General features: G+C 45.2%; 1 protein-coding gene across 11 annotated transcripts in view; it reads left to right on the top strand.

The window, feature by feature from the left end:
- Positions 1-26,824, top strand: part of LOC115656717 (nardilysin-like) — a 131,569-nt gene that overhangs the window by 83,022 nt on the left and 21,723 nt on the right. For 3 of the 11 annotated variants that reach the window (XM_030573817.1, XM_030573811.1, XM_030573818.1), the window contains 10 exons: positions 3,990-4,152; positions 5,520-5,551; positions 5,925-6,063; positions 6,672-6,719; positions 7,207-7,259; positions 15,267-15,350; positions 19,457-19,547; positions 20,076-20,192; positions 20,801-20,890; positions 21,693-24,826. In XM_030573817.1, coding sequence (XP_030429677.1) covers positions 3,990-4,152; positions 5,520-5,551; positions 5,925-6,063; positions 6,672-6,719; positions 7,207-7,259; positions 15,267-15,350; positions 19,457-19,547; positions 20,076-20,192; positions 20,801-20,890; positions 21,693-21,872 — 997 coding nt within the window. In that variant the 3' untranslated portion in view covers positions 21,873-24,826. Of the gene's footprint in view, positions 1-3,989; positions 4,153-5,519; positions 5,552-5,924; positions 6,064-6,671; positions 6,720-7,085; positions 7,957-15,266; positions 15,351-19,296; positions 19,341-19,456; positions 19,548-20,075; positions 20,193-20,800; positions 20,891-21,692; positions 24,827-26,824 lie in introns of those variants that run through there. The other 8 variants (XM_030573813.1, XM_030573814.1, XM_030573812.1 and 5 more) reach the window with 6 other exon arrangements.

Genomic DNA, 26,824 nt, shown 5'->3' with positions numbered 1-26,824 from the left:
CTGCTTCTTGGAGCAGATAGTCCTGGAACCCACAAGGGGAGAGGCAATTTTTGATTTAGTTCTAAGTGGCACACAGGATCTGGTCCAAGAGGTGAATATAGCTGAACCTCTTGGTAATAGCAACTATAGTGGAATTAAATTTAACATTTGTGTATGGGGGAAAATGCCAAAGAAACCCACCACAGTATCATTTAACTTCAGAAAGGGGAACTTTATAGGAATGAGAAAGCTAGTTAAATGGAAATTGAAAGGTACAGTCACAAAAGTGAAAACACCATAATAGAGGCTCAACTTAAATGTATACCCCACACTGAAAAACATAGTAAAAGGACCAAAAAAGTGCTGCCATGGCTAAACAAGAAAGTAAAAGAAGCGGTTAGAGGCCAAAAGGCAGCCCTTAAAAATTGGAAGTTAAATCCTACTGAGGAAAATAAAAAGGAGCATAAATTCTCACAGGCCAAGTGTAAACATACAGTTAGGCAGGCCAAAAAAGAATTTGAAGAGCAACTACCCAAAGACTCAAAAATTAAAAGTACTCCACAAGCAGGAAGCCTGCCAAGCAATCGGTGGGGCCACTGAACGATCAAGGTGCTAAAGGAGCACTCAAGGAAGATAAGGCCATTGTGGAGAAGCTAAATTAATTCTTTGCATCATTCTTCACTACTGGGGCTGTGAGGAAAGTTCCCACACCTAAGCCATTCTTTTTCAGTGACAAATCTGAGGAACTGTCCCAGATTGAGTTGTTAGTAGAGGAAGTTTTGAAACAAATTGATAAAGGAAGCAGTAAAAAGACACCAGGGCCAGATGATATTCACCCAAGAAATCTGAAGGAACTCAGATATGAAATTGCAGAACTGCTAAGTGTGGTATGTAACCTATCTTTTAAATCAGCTTCTGTACCAGATGACTGAAGGATTGCTAATATGACACCAATTTTAAAAGAAATTTCCAGAGGTGATCCTGGCAATTACAGGCCAGTAAACCTAACTTCAGTACCAGGCAAATTGATTAAAACTATAGTAAATAACAGAATTATCGGACACCTAGATGAACTGGATTGGTTGGGGAAGAGTCAACACAGCTTTTGAACAGGGAAATCATGCCTCACCAATTTATCAGAATTCTTGGAGGAGGTCAACAAACATCTGGACAAGGGTGATCCAATGGATAGAGTGTACTTGGCCTATCAGAAAGCCTTTGACAAGATTCCCCACCAGAGGTTTTTAAACAAAGTAAGCAGTCCTGGGATAAGAGGGAATGTCCTCTCATGGATCAGTAATTCGTTAAAAGATAGGAAACAAAAGGTAGGAATAAATGGTCTGTTTTCAGAATGGAGAGAGGTAAATAGCGGTATCCTCCAGGGATCTGTACCAGGGCCAGTGCTGTTCAACATATTCATAAATGATCTGGAAAAAGGGGTAAACAGTGAGGTGCCAAAATTTTCATATGGCACAAAATTATTCAAGATAGAGCTAAGTCCAAAGCAGATTGCAAAGAGTTAAAAAGGAATCTCACAAAACTGGGTGATTGGGCAACAGAATGGTAGATGAAATTCAGTGTTGATAAATGGAAAGTAATGCACATTGGAAAACATAATCCCAACTATTCATACAAAATGATGGGATCTAAATTAGCTGTTTTCAAGAAAGAGATCTTGGAGTCATTATAGATAGTTCTCTGAAAACATCCTCTAAGTGTGTAGCAGCAGTCAAAAAAGCTAACAGAATGTTAGGAATTATTAGGAAGGGGATAGATAATAAGACAGAAAATATCATAATGCAACTATATCGATCCATGGTGTGCCCACACTTTGAATACTGAGTGCAGTTCTGGTCACCCCATCTCTGGAGTGGCGCCTCTTATACTGTGCCATGTGGGCGCCACTCCAGAGGGTGCTAGAGCCTGTCCCCTATGGATCCTGCTGAGGGAAAAAGTTCTGGCACTAGTGCATGTGGCAAGCACACACACCTAATATGGAATGGACATAATATGGAATGGACATGAGCAACATATCTCGAAGAACACCAGTTACAGAAAAGGGGACTGTCTTTGCTTTAATCTAAAACTAATTTTTTTTTTAAGATCTCAAGCACACCCATACATATGCTGTTGCAGTAGGTTTAGAGCATCTCAAAATATTTTTATTTACCTAAATCTAAGAGATGGTTTTGAGGAATCAGCGGCCAGGATTCAGGGGCCCCCAATCTTCTATCTAGCTGCTGGTGAACTTAGATATCAGATCCTTGCCCAAAGAAAACTTCCTTGAATTGCTCCAAAGCACCCTTTCTACTAAACTTTTTATAAATTTTCTCCAGATAAAGTGCATAATTCATAATAACTTCTAACAGTCTAACAATTTCCCTAGTGACAGACAATAACAGTTCATTATTCTCCGTAGCAGCAAAGCATTTCTAGTAATAACAATTAACTTCCAAATTAGAGGCACCTAAAACCAAAGTCTTTGTCTAAACAATCCCTCTATTTTACTTCTTGTCCCAACCTCCCATTCTGATAGAAAAACTGCAAACCTGCAGTTATTTGGCTTTTCCTCTCAGGGCCTAAGATTATCCTAGCTCTGTGATGTTTGGTTTTCAGTTGACAGTGGCTGAACACACAAGATGGCTGACTACAGTACTGTCAAATTCTGGGGTACATGCAGGAATATCAAATTCAGGAGTATAAAACCAGCATGGCCCCATCTGCCCTTCAGTTCCTTCTAACCATTGAAGATGCAGCAAACTTGGATCACATTCAATTTCCTGCCACTTTCCTCATCAATTTTTCGTTTCTTTTTTTTCTGCCCTTTGGAGGCAAATGTTCTTTATAGTTAGACTGTCATTTAATCACATTTTTTAAAAGAATAAAAAAAAGGAGAGTTCCGAGGACTGCTTCATTCACCCCGCCTGATGTGGGAGGCTCCTCAGACATAGTTGGTTAAGCTAATACTGCACATGTTCAGTGTCAACTTTGAAGATTTTTCCAAGCTGCAAAATCCATTTCTTCTTCCAGGAGTGCCCCTGTGGATGCTCCATTTTAGGTAATTGTGCGCCACTGCACTTGTAATGGGAGATTTGTGGTAGCAATGCCTGGCTGGGTTGCACGTGTGCTGTCCCTATCTTGTGCCACCTTAAGTGGTTACAAAGCACTGTGCAACCAACCCCTCTCCAGCCCCCTCAGTTCCTTGTCTACTGCCTTTGGCTTTGCCTTTCCAATTTTTGAACATCATTTTTGAAGTGTGGACACCAGAACTGGACATAGTATTCCAATAATGGTCTTATCAATGGTGCATACCTCCTCCCTGCTCCTAGTAGCTGTTCTGCTGCTTATACATCCTAGAATCCCATTAGCCCTCGTAGCATATTTGGGTTCACTTCTGTTTCCTCCAGGCTTGATATTGCTGAGAGATGCTGCAGCGGGGGGGTTGTAGGACTGGCTTCAGCTCTTATTGGTTGGACCTTATAATTAACCCTGTGCCTGTTCAGTTTTCAAATATATAGAGTGAAAATTTCAGATGTTTTTATTAATATGTTCTATTGTTTAAACAGCCTGTGCTACTCTGCAATTCTGCTTCTGATGACAACTCACTTTGTGGAGTTCGTATAGCTGGCTGAGTAAAACACTAGCAGTCTGAAATAGAGGTCCACAGAGATAAATAAGTGGTCTAGAAAAGAAAAACAATCTGCATTAGGACACATCCTGGTAAAATTGAAAAGCAGTATACAGTTGTTATCCTGGGAACAGTATTTAAGTCTTCCCCCAGGGACATTCCAAAGCAGTTGTGCCACAGAGGTCTCAGGTTGCCAGAGGCATTTTGGAGCTGACTGAAGAGCTCTATGCAGATTAACCAGTACTTTGGTATTTCTGGTTAGGATTAGCTGAAATTTTGCTTGTCGCAGAGCTTGGGTAGAAGTTCAGGATTTAAAGACCCTATTGGGAAACACATTCTGAATCGACAATTAAAGCTATTCTTTTTTTGTTGTTTCTTACAGAGATGTGCGTTCTTTAATTTTGGAGCATGGCAAGTGGTCTATGATAGATAGATACAGGAGATTAATGAAGGGCCTTGACACTGAGTCGCTCTCGGCCTTTGTTAAGGGCTTCAAATCACATCTGTATGTGGAGGGACTGGTGCAAGGAAACTTCACAAGCAGAGTGAGTACTATTCTCAGCGGCTGAAGCCTGAAGTCTATGTTAATTGGTCAAACCACCACTTTTAAAGGTTGTTCAAACACAATTGCCTCAAACCTCATTTATAACACTGGTTTGCCAGCGTATAACTTTGCTTGCGCTAGCAGTTTTTAGGGTTTTTCACACCAGTGCAGCTTATTCTGTTAACACCGTGGGACATCAAATGTAGACTGGCCACTGAAGATTTTCCCCTCATGTTGTTTAAATATGCTCAGTAATTTTTAGACTCTGTGATGGTAAAAAAGGCCAAAGCCTGTTCATACTTGTGTTCCCATTGTTTGTTACCAGTGGAGCTCCCCTGGTGCTGGTACAACTGGTGAAAACTTCCCTAAAACTGCCCATGTAGATGCAGCCTATGTAGCAAGGTCAAACCATATTAAACCCCGCTAGGGTCCAACTCTGTTATATTTACTCACACAAAACTCCTACTGAAGTTAGTGAAGGCTTTTTCCTGGGGACTGCTGGATCCAGCCATAGGTCTGGCCTAGTCTAAATGGCTTTTTAAAACATGGATATAACAGGGTTTGGCCCCATTGATGCAATGTCACAAACATTGTTGTGTGGTCAAGGAGTATGGGTGATAAACCCATTTGCTGTCTTCACTTTGTGTTCATCAGTTTTATCTTGATCGGTAATGTTTGTTCTTGGATTTTCAAGCCTTTTGGGAAATACACCTCTAAATTGGTGGGAGTGGGGATTCTTGTAATGACAAACATGAGCATTGGCTTTTAGGAGAATTTGAGGTTTAGCTATGGGTATTATGGCGTCTTTGAGATGTTTTGCACTAAGTGCTGTAGTTTGTGAAATAAATTTCAGGACCCTGGATGCCTTGCATTTGCACAGTGAGGTCCTGCAGCACTTACCATAAACTGCTCTTTTTCTCTTGTTTGCTGGCACTGCCTCAGCAGGGGCCCAAGCTGCTCCTGAGCAGATTCCCACTGACTCCTTTTGTGCATATCCCTTGCAGCTTAGAATCTCAGAAGACTCTGTAAGCCATTTCTCTCATTTTCTTTCTTCTTTCCTGGCTTCCACGTTGGCTTGTTGAGAGACTACAAACTCCCAAACAAGAGACTGGATTGGAGATGTCTGTTTCTTCCCACAGTATAATATAGACGAGACCATGCTGTCACCTTGTAGGGGATGGGAGAGACTTGGTGCTGGGCTAGCCTCCCGCCAAAATGCTGTACTATGTGGCAAGGCTGGGGAGGACTGGACAGTTCTGTATCTGTTGGCCCATTTCTGGATGGTTATAGAATGTATTGGAGCTAATGCTTAAAGGGCTAATAATCCCATTCTTCTAAATAAAGCTATGTTTATGTTTTATCTCCTAGGAATCAAAGGATTTTCTGAATTATGTTGTTCTGTGAGTTTCTCTCTTTGGTTCTTTCACCTTTCACCCTTGGGAACTATAATTATATTACAAAGTTATAAGTCTTGATAGCGTAACATTTTCTTTTCTTTTGTGGAGTGGAGGAGAATATTGTAAACAATTGGAATTTCCTTTTTTTAAAAAGAAATGTAACTATATTGTCACTATTTTCTGAAAATCTTCTGGTCTGGGTGTTCAGATCTGATGATGGTTCAAGTAGGATGTGATTTTAGATTTGTTGTAGAAGTGGGAGGGGATTGAAGCTGTTTTGAGTATTGAGGCATCTAGGTTATGAAGATTATGGTTCTTTGTTTTGGGTTAAGGAATACGCAAGTGTTTGACACTTTGCTGTTTGGACTCCCTTCAGAAAACTGCAGTTCCTTCCCTTGCCACACCCATGTCCTGTTCAATTTCGGGTGGTAGACCTGCCAAACACACACCTACTCTGCAAGGTGAAAACCCTTAACAAAGGTGATGCCAACTCTGAAGTGACAGTGTATTATCAGGTAATGTGTTAAGCATTTGAATATACTCATTTATTTTCTCTGTGATGAGTGCTGCTACTTGTTGTGCCGTCTGGATTAGGAAAGCCATCAGCATAACTATTCTCCAACCATTATTTTAAGAATCTGTCTTGAATTCAAGTGATCCCATAAACACGTGAACAAGGCCAAAGTTGCTAAAAACCCTTAATGAAGTTATAGTCTGCATTATTTTGTGTGTGAAAGTTCTAGATCTATTATGCCTTATGCAGGAATGTTCCGTCCACTTCCATCCAGATAATGCCTTCCTTCCTCACCTTTTCTCCCCCAGATTGTGCCTGTTGACACCTCCTATTCTTTCATTACATCAGGATGGTGTTTTTACCCATTCTGGTCCCTTTGCCATGAGCAGCCCTTGTCTTCCGAGGGCTGCTTTGAGGACACATTGGAGGCCAGAAAGTCTTTTTTTTTAATTGCAAATTGCAATATACTTAATGGTGAAATCCACTCTGAATGGTTCTCGCTCTCCTCTCTCTCTCTCTCAAAAAGGCCCCTCTAGTTACGTGGACCATAGCACTTAGCTCCATGAGAAACCCCTAACCTGTTTTCAATTAGTGTTTTTGTTCTTTTAGTCTGGGGCTAGGAGTTTAAGAGAATACACCCTTATGGAACTGCTTGTGGTAAGTTTTGTTCCTTTCCTAATAACGCTTGAGTGTTTATTAATGCGTGCCCATAGAAGGAGCACCTGTGTCCTATACATGACAGTGTCTGCCATGAAAACAATGGCTGGTGTCAAAATGAGACTACAGATCTTAATGATACATGTGACCCACTCAAATTAGCCTTTTATTTCCTCTATGGGTATAGGTGTTGGAAGCATAATGTCAGGAAAACCCAATGAGCGGTTTCACTCATGAACTCAGTGAAGTAAACTTTCTTCCTATAAAACTTCCTGAATAGCAGAATTTCTTGTAATCCGGTTACATGGGTATAGTTTTATTTCATGCTAATTCCTCTCTGGGGTGAGGGGATTCATGAAGGTTTAGGCTTTCCACTGTTTCTTGTTTTGATCATTCTTCGGTACTGAGTCTGAGCGAAAGCAGCCATTGTGGGATGTCTGTTGCTGTAAGTAGCAATGCCTACTGATTGAGTTCATGCTGTATTCAGATACATATGGAGGAGCCTTGCTTCAACTTCCTGCGAACCAAGCAAACCCTTGGGTAAGTTCACTGCATTGTGTACAGTTCCTGTTCAACTGCTTTATCATGTATGATGAGTCCTGTGTGCTTTATTACTGTGGAAACTCCCTATTGCATGATAACTAACTCCTGGCACAGTGTGGCTGAAAGTACAGTGTAACATCCTAAAGCCAAACCCAGCAATTTCTTTGGTGCCATATGTTACCTGAAATGGGCTAGTAAGCTTAGGGAGGACTAATGGCCCACCAGAGTTTGGCAGAAAGCAGCATGTTTATTGTACTGATAGCTAAGCTCAAAACAAGGGGGCGGGGTACACACTCACACTTGCATACTCGCGCTCCCAGGACAGGCACAGCACTGGAGATGTCAGGATTCTTCAAGGTAAGTGTCCCACAGCGCAGCCATGGATGGGGCGATGAAGGTAAGTCTTCCCAAGGCACGATGGAATGTAACACGGCAAACCACTGGCCAGGCAGTCCGGGCGAAGGGCCTTCACAGGAGATACAAGCTTGTGAGCGCACTCCTGAGCACATGGTCCCTTCCTCTTTTAAGGACCTGCTCCTTATGGACTGCAAGAGACAACCTGGCTGTGTCTGGTTGGTCACACTCCACCTAGTCCAGTGTCCATGGAGTGTCCATGCACTGGGGGTGTGAGTGCTGCCTAATTAGGGTCCCAGACACCTTCTCTACCTGGGAGCTCTTCTGATCTTCCAGCTGTTCAACCAGCCCATTCATCCCACAAGCATTCCGGGAGGGGGAGAGGGACGGGGAAAGCCAGTTCACAGTATTCAGAGAGGGAGAGGAGACAAGAGGGGGGGTAGAAGTATAACAGACCTTCTTCTTCGAGTGATTGCTCACATCCATTCCAGTTAGGTGTGCGCGCCGCGCGTGCACGTTCGTCGGAAACTTTTTACCCTAGCAACTCCAGTGGGCCGGCAGGTCGCCCCCTGGAGTGGCGCCGCCATGGCGCCCAATATATATCCCTGCCGGCCCGCTCGCTCCTCAGTTCCTTCTTACCGCCGTGTCGGTCGTTGGAACTGTGGAGCGCGGCATAGCTGTCCTCCACGTCCCTAGCTCTCCTAGTTATCTATCGTTATCTATCGTTATTCTCTAGTTCCATTATAGTTGTTAATTAGTTTGTTAAGTTGATAGTTAAGTTAATTAGTTGTAAAGTACTTCTTCGCCGGGGGCTTAGCCCTTCCCGGCACCCGGCACCGGGCTCATGCCTGGTTCGCCGGGCTTCAAGCAGTGTGCGGCCTGCAAGAAGCCCATGCCTACCAGCGATCCCCACGAAGCGTGCCTGAAGTGCCTCGGGGAATCGCACAGATCTGACAAGTGCCGCATTTGTAAGGCCTTTAAGCCGAGGACAAAGAAGGAGAGGGATCAAAGGCTCCGAACTCTCCTAATGGAGGCGGCACTTGACCCGACGGCTTCGCAGGCCGTGGTATCGGCACCGGCACCGGATCGCTCCGGCACCGAGAAGACTCCTCGGCACCGACCCTCTCCGGCACTGGAGCCAGAGCCAAGGCCGTCGAAGTCTAATACTCCGGCCAGGCAGACCCGGCTAGAGCGCCCGGCCTCGACATCGGCCGCGGCGCCGCCGGCACCGTCAGCACCGTTGACTCCGGGCCCGGCAGGTCCGTTGAGTCCGGTGCCGCCGAGCTCCCCCATGAGATCTGGGGTTGAGATAGTGGTCCCATCCACACCGGAGACCTTCGCCTCGGCTCGGGACCTTATTGCCCTGACTGAGCCTACTCGGCTGCCACCCCTGGTACCTCCGGTGCGGGTCGTGTCCAGAGGCAAGCCCATGATGTCGGCACCGCCCAGAGACAGTCGTTCCCGATCCAGGTCCCGACGTCTTGGGCGCTCCAGATCCCGACGCCGCTCGCAGTCCCGGCACCGCTCCCCTCAGCGGTACCGGTCGCACTCGCGGCACCGGTCTGCATCGAGACGGTCGCGGTCAGGCTCCAGTCGACACCGGCACCGCGACTCCAGGAGCAGGTCCCGACGCTACTCGCCGCACCGGTCGACCTCCCGGCACCGAGCTGGTGGCAGGTCCCGGTCCCGGTCTCGCTCGACCTCCCGGCACCGAGCTGGTGGCAGGTCCCGGTCGACCTCCCGGCACCGAGCTGGTAGCAGGTCCCGGCACCGAAGCGGCGCCCGGCACCGAAGCGGCGCCCGGCACCGATCAGGATCACGGCACCGTGACAGATCCCGGTCCCGGTCCCGATCCCGGCACCGATATGACTCCCGGCACCGGTCCCCGGCACCGAGACGATTCTCCGTGCCGGCCCGCGCAGACCCGTACCATCCAGGGTCGGCCCCACCGTGGCCCTCGAGACAGCCGTCCGTATCCTCCCAGACGGACAGCGGCTATGCGCTGGGCACCGACCGGCAGAGGAGGTCTCGGAGATAGAGGACCCAATTGTCACCATCCTCTCTTCTGATGCTCCCACCAGGGTCGCCCTGCCCTTCATACGGACCATCCAGGCCAATGCCAATACTATCTGGCAGTCCCCGGCCTCCATCCCTCCGACAGCGAAAGGAGTCGAGAGAAAGTACATGGCCCCTTCTAGGGGCTATGAATATCTACATGTTCACCCGACTCCCGGTTCACTGGTAGTGCAATCGGTGAACGATAGGGAGCGTCACGGCCAGGAGGCTCCGGCCCCCAAGTCCAGAGAGGCCAGGCGGATGGACCTCCTTGGCCGTAAGGTGTATTCGGCTGGGGCGCTGCAGCTCAGGGTCTCCAACCAGCAGGCCCTGCTGAGCAGATATGCCTTTGATTCCTGGGTGGCAGTGGACAAATTTAAGGAGCTGCTGCCACAGGATGCTCGCCAAGAGTTCACGGCCATCTTGGACGAAGGCAAGAAGGTCGCACGCACGGCCTTGCAAGCCTCCTTGGACGCTGCGGACTCGGCTGCCCGTACCCTTGCGTCAGGAGTTACGATGCGTCGCATCTCCTGGCTGCAGGTTTCCGGCCTTCCGCCGGAACTCCAGCATACTATACAGGACCTTCCTTTCGAAGGCCAGGGCCTGTTTTCTGACAAAACAGACCCCAGACTCAAGAGTCTGAAAGATAACCGAGTCGTTATGCGGGCCCTCGGGATGCACACTCCCGTGACGCAGCGTAGACCCTTCCGGCCACAACAACAACAACAACAACAACGCAGGCCGTTTTCCCAGTTCCGCCAGCGGCAGGACCTTTACAGGCGCCGCGGCAGGAACGGGAGGCGCAGGCAGTCGGGGAACCAAGGGGGGCAGAACCAAGGCTCCTCAAAACCCCCGCCTGGTCCTAAGCCTTCATTTTGAAGGTGCGCTCGAGGGCGCAGTAACAGTTTCCCCTATGGATCCTTCCCCCCCGTTTTCCAACCGCCTTTCGTTTTTCCTCCCGGCGTGGTCCCAAATAACATCGGACCGCTGGGTCTTAAGCGTGGTGCAGACGGGATACCGCCTGCAGTTTGTTTCGTTTCCTCCTTCCCGCCCTCCTTCCTCGTCCCTCTTCAGGGACCCCTCTCACGAGCAATTCCTTCGGCAGGAGGTGCAGACGCTCCTCAGCAAAGGAGCTATAGAGGCGGTTCCGAAAAACGAGAAAGGCAAGGGGTTTTATTCCCGCTACTTTCTGATCCCCAAGGCCAAGGGAGGCCTCAGGCCTATCCTCGACCTGCGAGAGCTCAACAAATACCTCGTGAAGTTGAAGTTCCGCATGGTATCCCTGGGGACCATTATTCCATCCCTGGATCCGGGAGACTGGTACGCCGCCCTCGACATGCAGGACGCGTATTTCCACATTGCCATTTGGCCGCGCCACAGACGCTTCCTCCGCTTCGTTGTGGGGGCTCGTCATTATCAATTTGCAGTCCTCCCGTTTGGCCTGTCCACGGCCCCGAGGGTGTTTACAAAATGCATGGCAGTTGTTGTGGCGCATCTTCGGCGCAACCGTGTCCACGTGTTCCCTTATCTGGACGATTGGTTGATTCGGGGCACGTCGGAACAGCAGGTGAACAGCCATGTCCGCGTGATCACCGGCATGTTTGCAAGTCTGGGCCTCTTGATAAACACAGACAAGTCCACCCTGAGGCCCACTCAGAAGGTGGAATTTATCGGGGCCGTCCTGGACGCCACTGTGGGCAGGGCCTCGCTGCCTCTGCAGCGGTTCCAGACCATGGCGGCGATCGTTCAACGCTTGCGGTCAGCCCCGTTGACGTCAGTGAGGACATGTCTAACCCTGTTAGGCCACATGGCGGCGTGCACCTTTGTGACCGACTACGCTCGGCTCCGCATGAGGCCTCTCCAGCTGTGGCTTATCAGTCATTACAGGCCAAGGCAACCGTTAGACATGTTAATCACAATCCCCCAGAAGGTCTTAGATTCCCTCGGCTGGTGGTTGGACCAGTCCGTATTGTGTGCGGGTCTTCCCTTTCACCCGTCTCAGCCCTCGGTATCCCTGACAACGGATGCCTCAGATCTAGGCTGGGGGGCCCACCTAGGGACCCTGCGGACGCAGGGCCTGTGGTCCCAGGAGGAGGTGGGGCTACACATCAACATGCGGGAGTTGAGAGCGGTCCGCCTTGCTTGCCAAACGTTTTGTCATCAGCTTCAGGGTCGTTGTGTAGCCGTGTTCACGGACAACACGACGACCACGTATTATATCAACAAGCAGGGCGGCACCAGGTCCTCCTCCCTGTGCCTCGAGGCGATACGACTCTGGGACTTTTGCGTAGCCCACTCCATTCACCTCAGGGCTTCCTTCCTTCCCGGAGTACGGAACACGCTGGCGGATCGATTGAGCAGATCCTTCCTGTCACACGAGTGGTCCCTTCGCCCGGACGTCGCTCTCTCCATTTTCCGGAGGTGGGGTTATCCCCGGGTGGACCTCTTTGCGTCCAAGGGGAACAGGAAGTGCCAAGCGTTCTGCTCCTTTCAGGGCAGGGAGCCGGGGTCGATAGCGGATGCCTTCCTCATCCAGTGGTCGACCCACCTGTACTATGCGTTTCCTCCGTTCCCTCTGGTTCACAAGGTCCTCCTGAAGGTGCGCAGAGACAGGGCTCGTGTGATCATGGTGGCCCCGGCATGGCCCAGACAGCACTGGTACACCATGCTGCTGGACTTGGCCGTAGCCGACCCAGTTCCCCTGCCCCTTCATCCGGACCTGATTACCCAGGACCACGGGTCTCTCTGTCACCCAGACCTGCAGTCGCTGCACCTAGCGGCGTGGCTCCTGCGTGGCTAACTGGTTCCGAGCTGCGCTGCTCCACGCCTGTGAGAGAGGTGCTCTTGAGCAGCAGGAAACCGTCCACAAGAGCCACATATTCGGCGAAATGGAAACGCTTCTCCTGTTGGTGCGTAGAGAGAAATCTCCGCCCTATGGAAGTTTCGGTAACCGAAATCTTAGACTATGTTTGGTCCCTCAAAGAGCAAGGTCTGGCCTTATCGTCGTTGCGAGTCCATCTAGCAGCTATCTCCACCTTTCATCCGGGTGCGGACGGTCGCTCCGTTTTTTCTCACCCGACGGTGTCGAGATTCCTTAAAGGGCTGGAACGGTTATTCCCTAACGTCCGTCCCCCTGCTCCAACCTGGGATCTTAACCTGGTGTTGTCCCGGCTCATGGGGCCCCCCTTTGAGCCGTTAGCTACTTGCTCCCTGCTTTACCTCTCTTGGAAGGCTGCCTTTCTAGTGGCTATCACCTCAGCTAGACGGGTGTCGGAACTCCGAGCCCTTGTGGTAGACCCCCCATATACGGTCTTCCACAAAGACAAGGTGCAGCTTAGACCTCACCCTGCCTTTCTACCCAAGGTGGTCTCAGCCTTCCACGTCAACCAAGAGATTTTCCTCCCGGTTTTTTTCCCAAAACCTCACTCCTCAGGCAGGGAGCAGCAGCTCCACTCGCTGGATGTCCGTAGAGCTCTCGCGTTCTACATAGAGAGGACCAAACCCTTCCGCAAATCCCCCCAGCTTTTCGTGGCGGTAGCGGACCGTATGAAAGGGCTTCCTATCTCCTCCCAGAGGTTATCCTCGTGGGTTACGTCCTGTATCAGGACCTGTTATGACTTGGCCCATGTCCCTACGGGCCGTGTGACTGCGCATTCTACCAGGGCGCAGGCGTCGTCGCTGGCTTTCCTTGCCCGTGTGCCCATCCAGGAAATCTGTCGGGCAGCGACCTGGTCATCGGTCCACACCTTTGCTTCCCACTACGCCCTGGTACAGCAGTCGAGAGAGGATGCGGCCTTCGGAACTGCAGTGCTCCATGCCGCGACTTCTCACTCCGACCCCACCGCCTAGGTATGGCTTGGGAGTCACCTAACTGGAATGGATGTGAGCAATCACTCGAAGAAGAAAAGACGGTTACTCACCTTTGTAACTGTTGTTCTTCGAGATGTGTTGCTCACATCCATTCCACACCCGCCCTCCTTCCCCACTGTCGGAGTAGCCGGCAAGAAGGAACTGAGGAGCGGGCGGGCCGGCAGGGATATATATTGGGCGCCATGGCGGCGCCACTCCAGGGGGCGACCTGCCGGCCCACTGGAGTTGCTAGGGTAAAAAGTTTCCGACGAACGTGCATGCGCGGCGCGCACACCTAACTGGAATGGATGTGAGCAACACATCTCGAAGAACAACAGTTACAAAGGTGAGTAACCGTCTTTTTTGAGCATACAGGTTATGCGTAGCATAGTCATACAGATCAGTGGTTTGAGCATTGACCTGCTAAACCCAGGGTTATGAGTTCAATCCTTGAGGGGGCCACTTAGGGATCTGGGGCAAAATCAATACTTGGTCCTGCTAGTGAAGGCAGGGGGCTGGACTTGATGACCTTTCAGGGTCCCTTCCAGCTCTGTGAGATAGGTATATCTCCATATATATCACTGTTGCTCCTACAACACCATATAAAAATGGCAAGGTTATGTGCAGTGAAGCTACTCTAAACTGGTCAAGTTACTCATCGGAAAAAATAATTGTCAGCAAGATCTTGTTCTCCAGGTTAGAGTCCATAACCAGAAGGTAACGTAATTTGACTAAGCAGAAGACTATCTCTCTAGCTTGGTATTCAACACTGACTCTGGCTGTGGAGCTAGACTTCCGCAGAAGTAGCATGCCTTCACTCTGTCTTCCAAGTAGCTACCACTGTAGCTTTCCCAGGACCACGTATGTAAAGAGTGGGGACTGCCGAGCTTAACTCCTGTCACAACTGCAGCTACAACCCCATCTACTTAGGCTCTTTACTGTGAACTAAGAAGGTCCAGTAACCCTGACTGCACAGTACCTGGACTATGGGTAATGGTATGATTCTGTCATGGAGATCACAGATTCTGTGACTTGCTGGGACTTTTTCTGCAGTGGCAGGGCTGGAGCACCTGTCAGCCCCAAGGCTGAAGGAGTGGCCGGGGTTGGGTCAGCTCCTTGAGGCTGGAGCAGTGGTGGGGTTGCAGCCATTGCTGGAAGTCAGTCCCTGGGTCACCAGAGCAATGGCTGGCTATCAGCCCTGGGGATTCCAGAGCAGCTGGCCAGTGGGCTGCTGGAGCAGCAGTCCCCAGGGCTGAAGCAGCAGCTGGGGTTGGGTCAGCCCTCCTGAGGCTGGAGCACTGTCTGAGGTCAGCCCCGTGGCAGTACATGATTGTTAGTCCTCCCCCACTCTGGGTATTTTTAGTAAAAGTCAGGGAAGGGAGAGGTCATGGACTTCCATGAATTTTTGTTTATTGCCCGCATCCTGTCCCTGACTTTTACTAAAAATATCCATGACAGAATCTTAGCTTTTACTATAAGGGTCCTTGTAATTTCACAGATCTGGAGTGCAGGATTTCTCAGAACATGAGTACTCACCTTAGCTTGTTTGCTGAACACGAAAAGTCCAAGGCCACTTGATGCAAGAGATTTGATATTTGCTGTTTCAGAGGGAATCTTGAATTGATAGCTGCCTCAATGCTAAAACCTTAGATCTATGTATTGACAATATTCTAATTTAGTAGTTGTGGATGGTAAATGTAAAGTGACTTGTTCTTGTGAACTTTTTCCCCCTCCTTTTGGTTTAAGCTACCATGTGTACCCTACATGTAGAAATACATCTGGGATTCTTGGGTTCTCTGTTACCGTAACCACACAAGCAACCAAGAACAAGTGAGTTTTTTCTGGGTATATCTCATTTAATCAATTCCAAGGCCTCGGGCATTGGTGTACTTCAGTTCCTCCTCCTGTTCTCTGCTTGGGGCGTACAAGAGTTTAATCTCCAGAGCTCTTTGCTTTACTTCCAGTTATTGGGGTTAGTGTGGTATGGCTGGGTGATGTTGGTGTCCTTTGATATACTGGAGGTTAGACTAGATGCTCTGGTGGTCCCCTCTGTCCTTAAGCTGAATTTATTATTCTTAATAATTTAAAAGATTGGTTAAACTGCATGTTAGTGTTTCCATCTCAGGGGCCTTTGGCCTTCTGTGGCTTTTAAGAGCTAACCTTTGCAAATCCCAGTTGAAGTAGTAGCTGTCTACCACCTTGTAAGCATATAGCCAAGTAATATTTCAGAATCCCTGACGTTTTTCCACAGTACTTTGGCACTGATATCTGTCTTGTGGCAATCTGTCTTGGACTGGTTACAGAGCTTCCATCCCAGGTCCACACTAGAGCGTTAAATCAATTTAAACAGCGTTAAATCGATTTAACGCTGTAACCGTCCACACTACAAGGCACTTAAAATCGATTTTAAGGGGTCTTAAAATCGATTTCTGTACTCCAGCTAAACGAAAGGAGTAACCCTAAAATTGATATTACTATATCGATTTAGGGTTAGTGTGGACGGAAATCGAAGTTATTGGTCCCATTCTTTTACTGAGCTACCCAGAGTGCACCACTCCGGATATCGATGGTAGCTTAGGACCATGGACGCACAGCACTGAAGTAATGTGCCCTAGTGTGGACGCGTAAAATCGATTTTATAAACCCTGTTTTATAAAATCGATTTTACTAATATCGATTTTAAGCTGTAGTGTGGACGTACCCCCCAGAGAGATACAGGAGATGTGTTCTCTTAAGACATCTTTAAGGCAACACCCATTAGAGCTCTTGTATGTGCAGATAAGATATGTTATACATGGCTCCACCTAGTGGGTAACAGTGTAATACAGTTTAGCATTCCATTACATCTCCCTCTTTAAATTTTACATTCCTACCATGCATAAAATTTTACAAAATGTACATTATCATGCTGTCTTTAAAGTTCAGTACATATAATTCTAAATGTTTCTGAATTGTATGGGTTTTCTAATTACACAACCCAGATGTCTAACAACTTGGTCATCTGGCTATCCATTAATTGCAATGACTGTCTCTGGTCAGTTTGGAGTCTTTGAATCATCATCTTCTTTTTCTGCATCTGCCATGTGTAAAGTTTGCTCTGTTGATCTCAGATGATTTCAGCTCTGAGAGGGGTTGAAGGCTATGGTAAGTCCCTTCTGATACGACTGCCACATCTGCTTCTGAGTCTGTTTTAAAGTCAACAGTCTTTCCATGAATATTCAGCTTCACTCTCCAGGCAGGCTCTGTGTGATCACGTGAGATAGATTCCAAAAGCAGTGACTCTTGATTGTCTGTAATATGGGTCAACTCCCTGACTGCTTCGGTGCAGCAAAGGGCTGCAAAATGTCTGTATTTGTGTATTTATTATATCTTGTCCCTTTGGCTGTGCATATGTGTCTTGGGCTATGAATTTTTCCACATCTCCTGCATTTAGGCTGAAAAGCTTTGTAGCTAGCCTGGAATTTGTCCATTTTATTCTCAGGGGTCTTATGATAATTACTTTCAGCAGTTATGCTGCATCTTTTACAACTCCTAAGCTATTTCTTGCTTTTCAGGTTTGGTGAATTGCTCTTGGTTTTGCTGTTTCACCATCTCAGACTAGTTTGCTATTTGAATAGCTGTGTGTAGGGTTAAATCTGTTTTTAATTTTAGCTGCTGTGAAAGATTTTTATCTGCAAGCCCTGTAACTAATCTGTCTCCAATATTTTCATGTTTTAAAGTCTCAAAATCAGTTTTTTGTCAGTGCAAGTAAAGCTGTGATAAAAGATTCAACAGATTCTTCTGGTTGTTGAATTTTTTGGTGTAGACATGCCCTTTCATAAATCACATTTCTCCAAGTATAAAGTATGCATCAAAGATAGACAGAACCCTTTCATAGTCATTTCTATGACTGTCTTCAGTAAATGTAAAATGTTTAAAGATACGCTTCTCCATAGCATAAATTAAAGAGCATGTCTGTATGTTTCCAGTTTCCTTGTGGAATTTGGTTGCAAAGTAAAATCTTGCAAAATGTTACTTCCAGTCTGTCCATTGCACCATCTAGTGGCTGAACTGTGTAATACAGTTTGCCAATACTGAAAAGTGTCTTCATGGCTCTCGCACAATAGAGCTGGTCCCGGATTCTTCTTCCCGTTTGTCAATCTGTTTAGGAGCAGAGTTCGATGTCCATATTACAAGTATCACACCACAGACTCACCATTTAAGTTAGGTGACTTCTTATTTTCCAGGGCGTAAAATGCCCCTATCAGCCTCATGACATATGTATTGTTTTAACATATCGACTTTATTTGATAGAGAATTTACTGAAGTTTGAAGAAATCAGTGATTAATGGTGAAAATGTTGAGCATGTGTGATTCTGATCAACCAGGGGTCTTCTTGTCATGCCACAGATTGTGTTCTATTTAAGGCAACAATGATGTGCTTATACTGCTGCCAACTTCATTTACCACTGAACTGAGTGAAGCATTTTAATCTTCTTGCTGGGTTTATTTCACCTTTGATTTTTATTGTCCATTCTGCTAGGGGGCTTCAAAGCTGACTCTTGCATGCCTTCTCTCTGCAGCTGTGTGCATGTGTGGTATTTAGTTAGCCCCAGAGAGTGCACTTCTTTAGCAGATTCTGTGTAATTACAGCCAGGACTCATACTTTCCACATACAGTTTTAATCTTAGGCTCTAATGCTACAAAGAGCTCAGATGGAGGGGGAAGGTCAGGGTTTTCTTTTCGTCTACACCTAGTCCCTAGGGGCACTGGGAGACTCTCCCTCTGAAATCCAAGGGGGTGGTCAGTGGTAATTACTAAAGTGCACTGCAAAGTGTTTGCTTGTGAGGGGGCTCGGCACACTGCTTCCCCATGCTCACTTTTCAAGACCATCTCTTTTGAGAAAACTCCTCCTTTTCTCTATTTCAGTGTCCCACGGCACAGCATTTCTAATGGTTTATGACACACACAAGAACATTAGACTACTGTACATTAAATTATACTTGACTGACTTTTCATAGGCCGGTAAAACCCATCTCAGTTTTCAAAGATCTAAGTCTTTCAAATGCTATTTTATCTTAAACTCAGAGTTCACGATAAACTGGTTTGATTCAACATCTTATCACTGATTTTAAATAGATTTATTGCTAATCATTACTTTTAACAGAAACAGAAGCAATCTGGAAACAATAATAATATACAGCCATCTTTTCTTTGTCTCTTCACCCCTCCAAATTGCTGCATGTTTCTTCCTTGGAAATATCAGCCCAGTCACATCTATATCACACCTGCTTCCCTACAATCCATTAGCTTGTGTCTGGGACCCCAGGGTCATGCTTTCAATATGGCTTAGGACTACTTGCTAGCTAAATTCCATGCCATTACTAGTCAGGAATTAAAAGAAGGAGAAGTACACGTCTACCCCGATATAACACTGTCTTTGGGAGAAAAATCTTACTGCGTTATAGGTGAAACCGCGTTATATTGAACTTGCTTTGATCCGCTGGAGCGTGCAGCCCCGCTTCCCCGGAGTGCTGCTTTACCGTGTTATATCCGGTTGCGTTATAGTGGGGTAGAGGTGTAGTATTAGCTTCCTGCACATAAATCTTTAGTGGTCTTATATGAAAGGACTGGCTAGCTTTATTTGTCAAGTTACCTTATTTCTTAGGATAGGGAAAGGTTTCAAATTGAAACTGATAATGTCTTTCTTTTGTATGCTCCTTAACAAACAGGTAATGTTCTATGGACCACCTGTACCTCTCAAAAATCGTGTTTTTCCTCTTCCCTTCTTGTTTAGTTTCTCCTTAGGATAATGACGGACTCACTTGTGCAAACAGCGAAGTATGTTCTTAGCTCCTGAACCTCACGATTTAAAACTATTTATTTCCCCCCACTTACTTATTAAGTTCTGCCAATGTTATTCATATGGGTCCTAATATTTCCCTTATTCCTTTCAGCTCTGAATTAGTTGACAAGAAAATAGAAGACTTTCTTTTGTACTTTGAGGGAAGAATGAGGCTTTTAACTGAAAAAGCATTCAGGACTCAGGTAAAAGTGGAAAAGCCGCCCAAACACAGCCTCATAAGAATGGCTCTGATCTTCCCATATTGTTAAAAACAGAACGTGCAAGCTCTTTGGAGAGGGAGAAAGTGGAAATGATCAGATACTGGTGCTGGATCTGCTCCTTGGTCATGCGTCCTGGCATTGGATGCAGCACACAGTAGCATTTTCTGAAATTGGCACCGGATGGGGTACTTTGATTTTTTTCCTCTTTTGGTTTTGGACTCTTCCCCTCCTGGGATGGGACTCCTGTTTTTCTGGAAGGCTCCAGATGAGCTCAGGGGACACATGCAGCCTTGTTCAATGGATGCTAGGACTATTAGTAATTCAGTACTCAAAGCAAATGTCCCAACCTTAGAGGCTGGCAGTTGCATTTAACACAAGTTCAAACTTTGCTTTAACTCATACAATACACAGGCACCTGAGCTAGCTAAACCCTGTTGAAGCAGAATCCCACCCCTTTCCCGATACGGTGGCTTCCATGTAAGAGTAATAATAATCAGTGTGCTTGTACAGGTCAGTGCTCTAATACATATTAAAGAATGTGAAGATTCCTGTCTTGGAGAAGAGGTGGATAGAAATTGGAATGAAATAATGACTCAGCAATATCTTTTTGACAGACTTGCCCATGAGGTAGTGAATGAAATTTAAATGTCAACCAATGTTATTATCTTACTGTGTCTTACTGGATACTTATATTTGAAATATAGAGTGAAATTCTGGCTCAATGAAAGTCAATGGTAAACTCTCTCTGACTTTACTGGGGCCAGGGTTACATCAATACTGAATACTGCTTCTTGAATAGAAAGTTTAATATCTTGTCAATACCTAAGCACCAATTTATAGTGACCTAGCATTAGGAATTAATATGAAGACCTGGAGGGTGGAGTCAGTACCTCAAGGTCTGAATGCATTGTGACCTGGAGAGATCTGTATAAAGAAATCTTTGTTTTAAGTGTGTCAAGATGAATAGTAGTTACAACTCAAACCTGATTTTCAGAATTCATATAAATGTCTAGCAATTCCATTTCATAAGCATCAGCAAGTGTTTCTGTCACTAACTGCTGCTTTTGGGATTTAAAAATTTGCTACAAGTATTTGTTCTGGGATGGAACTGGAGGACAATGGCAGAAGACTAGTAGAAACATTCAAAATACTGTTCAACTGTTGGGAACTAGGTTGCTTTCAAGAGATGTGTGTAAAATTTGGACATTAGAAAAGTGTACTCTTGTGGGTTTTAGGTTGAAGCACTACAATCACTAACTAAGTCAGACTTAGTTGACTGGTTCCAGGCTCATAGAGGCAAAGAGAGGAAAGCACTCAGTATACACGTGAGTATGTTTGGAATCACCATGATGTTAGATGAGATTGCTTCACTCCATTGAGTTAACAGTAACTTCCTGATTTAATTTCTAGGGCCTGTCCTTTTCTTCTTTCCCACATTCTGTGACTAACTTCTCTTAAAATAGACTCCTGTGAAGAGGCTTATGTAAGTCATCTTTGCAGCACTTAGAAGCACCCTAGCAGAATGAACAACATTCAATTTTTAAAAAATAGTTATATGATAGAATTGAAAATATCACTTCCTATAGCTATTAACATCTGAACTCTTGTTACTGCTTTAAACCCATGTCAGAGGAGGGAAATAAATCTTAATTTTGTCTATATAAAATTTTCATACTATTAGGAATAAATTACTTTGAAAGTTGCAGAAAGAAATAAAAGCCTATGGATACATCTACACTGGAATCAGGGGTGTGACTGCAGCAAAGCATAGACAAACTAGAGCTAGTTTTGTTCTCTAGCTAGTGTGAATAACAAGCTGTACAAACCCACCTAGAACCCTGGGTATATTGTCGCGTGGCTATCAGCTAGCCCGTTCGGCTGTGGCTTTACTGCTCTTGTTTGAGCTAGCTAGATCAGTGCTAGCGCAGGTATGTCTACATGGGCTGCGGTCATATCTCTGATTGCAGTGTAGACATACCCTTAATTTGGTCTGTACTGGTATAGTTATTGAGTGTCCATGGAGTCCAGATTGAAACTTAATGTTTAGCTAAAATATGCTTACCCTAGATTTTAAGCATCCAAACTTTTACTGTCTTCTTGGTAACACTCTGGCCTTTGAATTTTCAGGTGGTTGGATTTGGTGAACAAGAAGGCGACTCAGATGTTCAACAGTCCGTACTTAGTGAAATATATCAACTCACATTCTTACCCCCTTCCTCCTATATGAAGAATACCAGTTACATCAGGGACATTAGAAACTTCACATTAATGCTTAATCTCCTCCCTTACCACAAGATATTAAAATAAATTATAGTTGTTTTCCCCTGCATTTAAGTGTAGTTTAAGTAATTTTCAGTTTGAGAACACTGTGAATCATTTAGCCTCACTAAATGAATTTGTACTGTCAGCAGCGGTAGAGGAGTTCCTCCCTTATTTTAATGAAGATTTGAAGCATTGTACATCCACTTTGCTCTCTCCCACTCCTCTGAAATCTGAAACAAATTTATTTTTAACAATTGTTAATGGAAAGTATAACTCCTGTCCCCATTCTTAACATACTTCGTCATTTTCCCTCCCTTGTTTTTTATTGTGTTCGTATTGTGTTCAATACAACATGCTATGTAAACTTAAAACATTAATAATCTAGTCTTTATATATTAGACACACTGTTTCAGAGATCTCTTTGAACTCTTCATTACTCTGCAAAGGTACTTGTAAGAGCCTTAAAGAGATACTGCACTGTATCAGCAAATTTCCATATTTAAAACTTGCCTTCAAACAGCTTTTCAACCAGTTGGCCATCTCACAGTCCAGAATAGCCTCCATCTACTCTTGCACTAGCCACACACCCAACACATCCTGGCACCAGTGGCTGCACAGGAGGGCAGCATAGAACCATCTGCGCTGCTGGAGCAATTCCCCAGGGGGCATTTTGGCCGCCATGCTATGAGAGCAGCATAAAGGGATCATAATGGCACCTTGTGAAATAATTTTTATCTGTGCAAAGGGATTGCAAAGTAAATGTAAAATGCTACAGATCAGAATGGTAGCATACCACATCCACTTTGCATAGGGGAGACTACACAATGTGCTAGGCAGCAAAGAACCAGGCCCTAAGCATTTAAATCATAGTTACAGCTTTATTTTCTAGTTTCGAAATGATAGAATGACTTATCTGATTTCATGCCATCTGTGGGATTAGCAAAACTAGAGAGACTAATAAACAGCAAACATGACAAATTAATGATGCAGAAGTAATGTGCAGACAATTCAGGAGGTCAGGCTGTTAAAGGCAGGGGACATATGACTGTCATTGCTAACAGCTCATAAATAGACTGATGTTAGCTCTAATGCAAATTGTCATCCAATTGTCTCATTGTACAGTTGACTACAAAAATTTTCACACTCCACCTAACCTTTTTATTGTAGGAAATGCCCGACCATCAAAACTCACTATTCATTACATAAACCCATTAGCCTTCCTCCTGCTGTTCATCTCCTTATCAACACTGAACTCACTGTTCAGATCAGGTTCAGTGTTTAACCCAAAATTATACCCGGAAATGCCAACCGTTTGAAGAGAGCGCTGGATTATATGAGAAAAATGTATAGGGTCAGAGATTTTTCACTTAGCTGGCACTAATTGTCTCTTTTTGGGGCGCACTTTCAGCAAAGGCCAGAGACTGAATGAGTCGTGAAATAGACTATCAGTTCATCCCTAGAGGTGTTTCTTCCCCGCAGTATAGGGAAGCTGTAAATTTCAGTTGTATAGCTCCACATAAACCTGTGGTCTTTAGACAAGGATGTGGAAATACTGAACCAACCTGGATTTAGGGAAAACATTTTAGCTCCTGCCTTTCCCCAGTGATATTTGATCCAGCAATATAACTAGGTAAATGTTGCCATTTGTCCTGTCAAATTACCAAGGATATTTGCTTCCTTAAATAACTCTGACGCCTATCTCAGTATAAATATTGTTACCTTAACAGCTCTTAAAATGTTACATTATTTTCAGCCCCCCTTACCCCTCCCACCCCCTTAGGTTTAAGGCACTCTTTGTAAATACCTTTGTAAATACCTGGCTCTGTGAAGCACAGAGAGAATGCTCTTTTACTGCTGTGTATTGATGCATTAAGCCACGTTAAAGGTTTTTTTTGTTTGTTTCTAATCAAATTTCAGTAGTCTTCAACTCTCATTTGATATTTAGCTAGCCATTACTCCATATAGGATCCAGATGCTAGAACATTCCTCAGTCTATAGCCTCTTGGTTTCTTCTGGTGGATGCTGCTACCAATTTCTAATCCAAAATCTTAAATCTTAATCCTTCAGTCAGTACCCCTTCCTTCTGGAGAAATGGGTGGGACCTTTTTTTTCTGTTTCTGAATATTTACTGGCTGGCCAGAGATTATATTCAATCATAATTGCTATAATGAAACTAAAAGCAACAGTTCAATTATTTAGCTACTTGTTTTAATGAGAGGGGGGCTCTGATTCTGATTGGTGTTCCTGTGCAAAGCAGCAGCAATACAGATAGGAGGAGACTGTCCATCCCTCCATGGTTTACTCAGCTCCCACTGGCCCAAGACAGGTGACTGCCAGGCTTGGAATGTAAATCAGTGTTCCTAAGGCAGCACATTGCAAACGGGTTTGATGTCAGTGGGTGGTCCAAAGGTCTGCCATGTGGATTGTAGAATTGGGGTCTTGGTGTAGAACTTTTAATTGATATTTTGTGGTGTACAACTTTTAGTTGATATTTTGTAGTCTACAACAGAGATTTGCATGTTTTCTTGTTGATCTGAGTGCTCCTATAGTTCCTTTCTAATGATCACTGTTGACTCCTGTGTTGTTTGTTTTTTGCTGTCTTTAAGGTTGACAGTAAATTACAATGCTTTCAACTAGCCAGGAAGATGAAATTCACCCCTGTGTGGAGAACCCCTCTCAAAACATATGCACTAGTTAAGGTTAGGACCTTGTGCCTAGACCTTGGGTGAGTCTCTGCACAGGGGTGAATTTCACCCTGTAAGGAGACTTTTCTAACAGTTCATGGCCATGAAGGCACATTCTCCCTAGTCACTAGGTAGGAATCGGATGGGAATGTAAGACTTTTGTTCAAATGACATTGTTCCCCTGCCCAGTGATCTAATGGAGAGCTGAGTCAGTACAAGGAGCTGATACATAGTCCATCCAAGTGATAGGGCAACAAAATGGCAAATTAAATTTAATGTGGATAAATGTAAAGTAATGCACATTAGAAAAAATAACCCCAGCTATACCTACAATAAGATGGGGGCTAATTTAGCTACAACGAGTCAGGAAAAAGATCTTGGCGTCATCGTGGATTCTCTAAAGCTTGAGGTCTTCAAACCACAATTTAAAGACTTCCGTAACTTGGACATAGGTTAGGGGTTTGTTATAGAAGTGGATGGATAGGGTTCTGTGGCCTGCTTTGTGCAGGAGGTCAGACTAGATGATCACATTGGGCCCTTCTGACCCTAAAGTCTATGAGTCTATGGTTTCTGAAGATGTCCACGCAGTGTGCAGACGTGGTCAAAAAAGCAAATAGGATATTAGGAATCATTAAAAAGGGGATAGAGAATAAGACTGAGAATATATTATTGCCCTTATATAAATCCATGGTATGCTCACATCTTGAATATTGTGTACAGATGTGGTCTCCTCACCTCAAAAAAGATATATTGGCACTAGAAAAGGTTCAGAAAAGGGCAATTAAAATGATTAGGGGTTTGGAGAGGGTCCCATATGAGGAAAGCTAAAGAAGCTAGGACTCTTCAGCTTGGAAAAGAGGAGACTGGGGGGGGGATATGATAGAGGTATGTAAAATCATGAGTGGTGTGGAGAAAGTGGATAAGGAAAAGTTAAAGCAGCAAAGAATCCTGTGGCACCTTATAGACTAACAGACGTTTTGGAGCATGAGCTTTCGTGGGTGAATACCCACTTCCTCAGATGCATGTAATGGAAATATCCAGGGGCAGGTATATATATGTGTGCTAGCAAGCAAGCTAGAGATAACGAGGTCAGTTCAATCAGGGAGGATGAGGCCCTGTTCTAGCAGTTGAGGTGTGAAAACCAAGAGAGGAGAAACTGGTTCTGTAATTGGCAAGCCATTCACAGTCTTTGTTCAATCCTGAGCTGATGGTGTCAAATTTGCAGATGAACTGAAGCTCAGCAGTTTCTCTTTCAATCCTCCCTGATTGAACTGACCTCGTTATCTCTAGCTTGCTTGCTAGCACACATATATATACCTGCCCCTGGATATTTCCATTACATGCATCTGAGGAAGTGGGTATTCACCCACGAAAGCTCATGCTCCAAAACGTCTGTTAGTCTATAAGGTGCCACAGGATTCTTTGCTGCTTTTACAGATCCAGACTAACACGGCTACCCTCTGATACAAGGAAAAGTTATTTACTTATTCCCATAATACAAGAACTAGGGGTCATCAAATGAAATTAATAGGCAGCAGGTTTAAAACAAATAAAGGGAAGTTCTTCACACAGTGCACAGTCAACTTGTGGAAGTCCTTACCTGAGGAGGTTGTGAAGGCTAGGACTATAACAGCGTTTAAAAGAGAACTGGATAAATTCATGGTGGTTAAGTCCATAAATGGCTGTTAGCCAGGATGAGTGGGGAATGGTGTCCCTAGCCTCTGTTTGTCAGAGGATGAAGCTGGATGGCAGGAGAGTGATCACTTGATCATTGCCTGTTGGTTCGCTCCCTCTGGGGCACCTGGCATTGGCCACTGTCGGTAGATAGATACTGGGCTGGATGGACCTTTGGTCTGACCCAGTATGGCTGTTCTGATGTTCTTATCCAGAAGAGGGCAGAAATCCACCCACAAGCCATTGATGTACAGTCATTGCAGATGCTGAAGAATTTATATAAAAACATAGTTGTACTGTGTCTTAATGAAATTAGAGAACTCAGCATTACCACACAGATGTATTTTAAATTGTCCCATGAGCCATCTAAGATAAAATGTGTAAAAAGTGACCTTAGGTAGACTATATATATTAAAAAAAATTCTTGATAATGTAGCTAATACCACCTAAAGTTACCAGGAATGAAAAATTATAAATATAGAGGGAATGCCTGAAAACTCCTGTCAGGATTGGGACTCTGATGTGTTGGGAATTCTGTATCCCTTATTTGTCATTTTTTGCTATTTGTTTCACTTTTTGCATTTCTCGCCACAGATTGTACAGATTTTTCTATACAGACTACTCTTTATAACTTTTTTT

Source organism: Gopherus evgoodei, chromosome 8, assembly GCF_007399415.2.
Source record: "Gopherus evgoodei ecotype Sinaloan lineage chromosome 8, rGopEvg1_v1.p, whole genome shotgun sequence".
NCBI classification, from domain to species: domain Eukaryota; kingdom Metazoa; phylum Chordata; order Testudines; family Testudinidae; genus Gopherus; species Gopherus evgoodei.
This window is presented reverse-complemented; position numbering and strand designations above follow the sequence as displayed.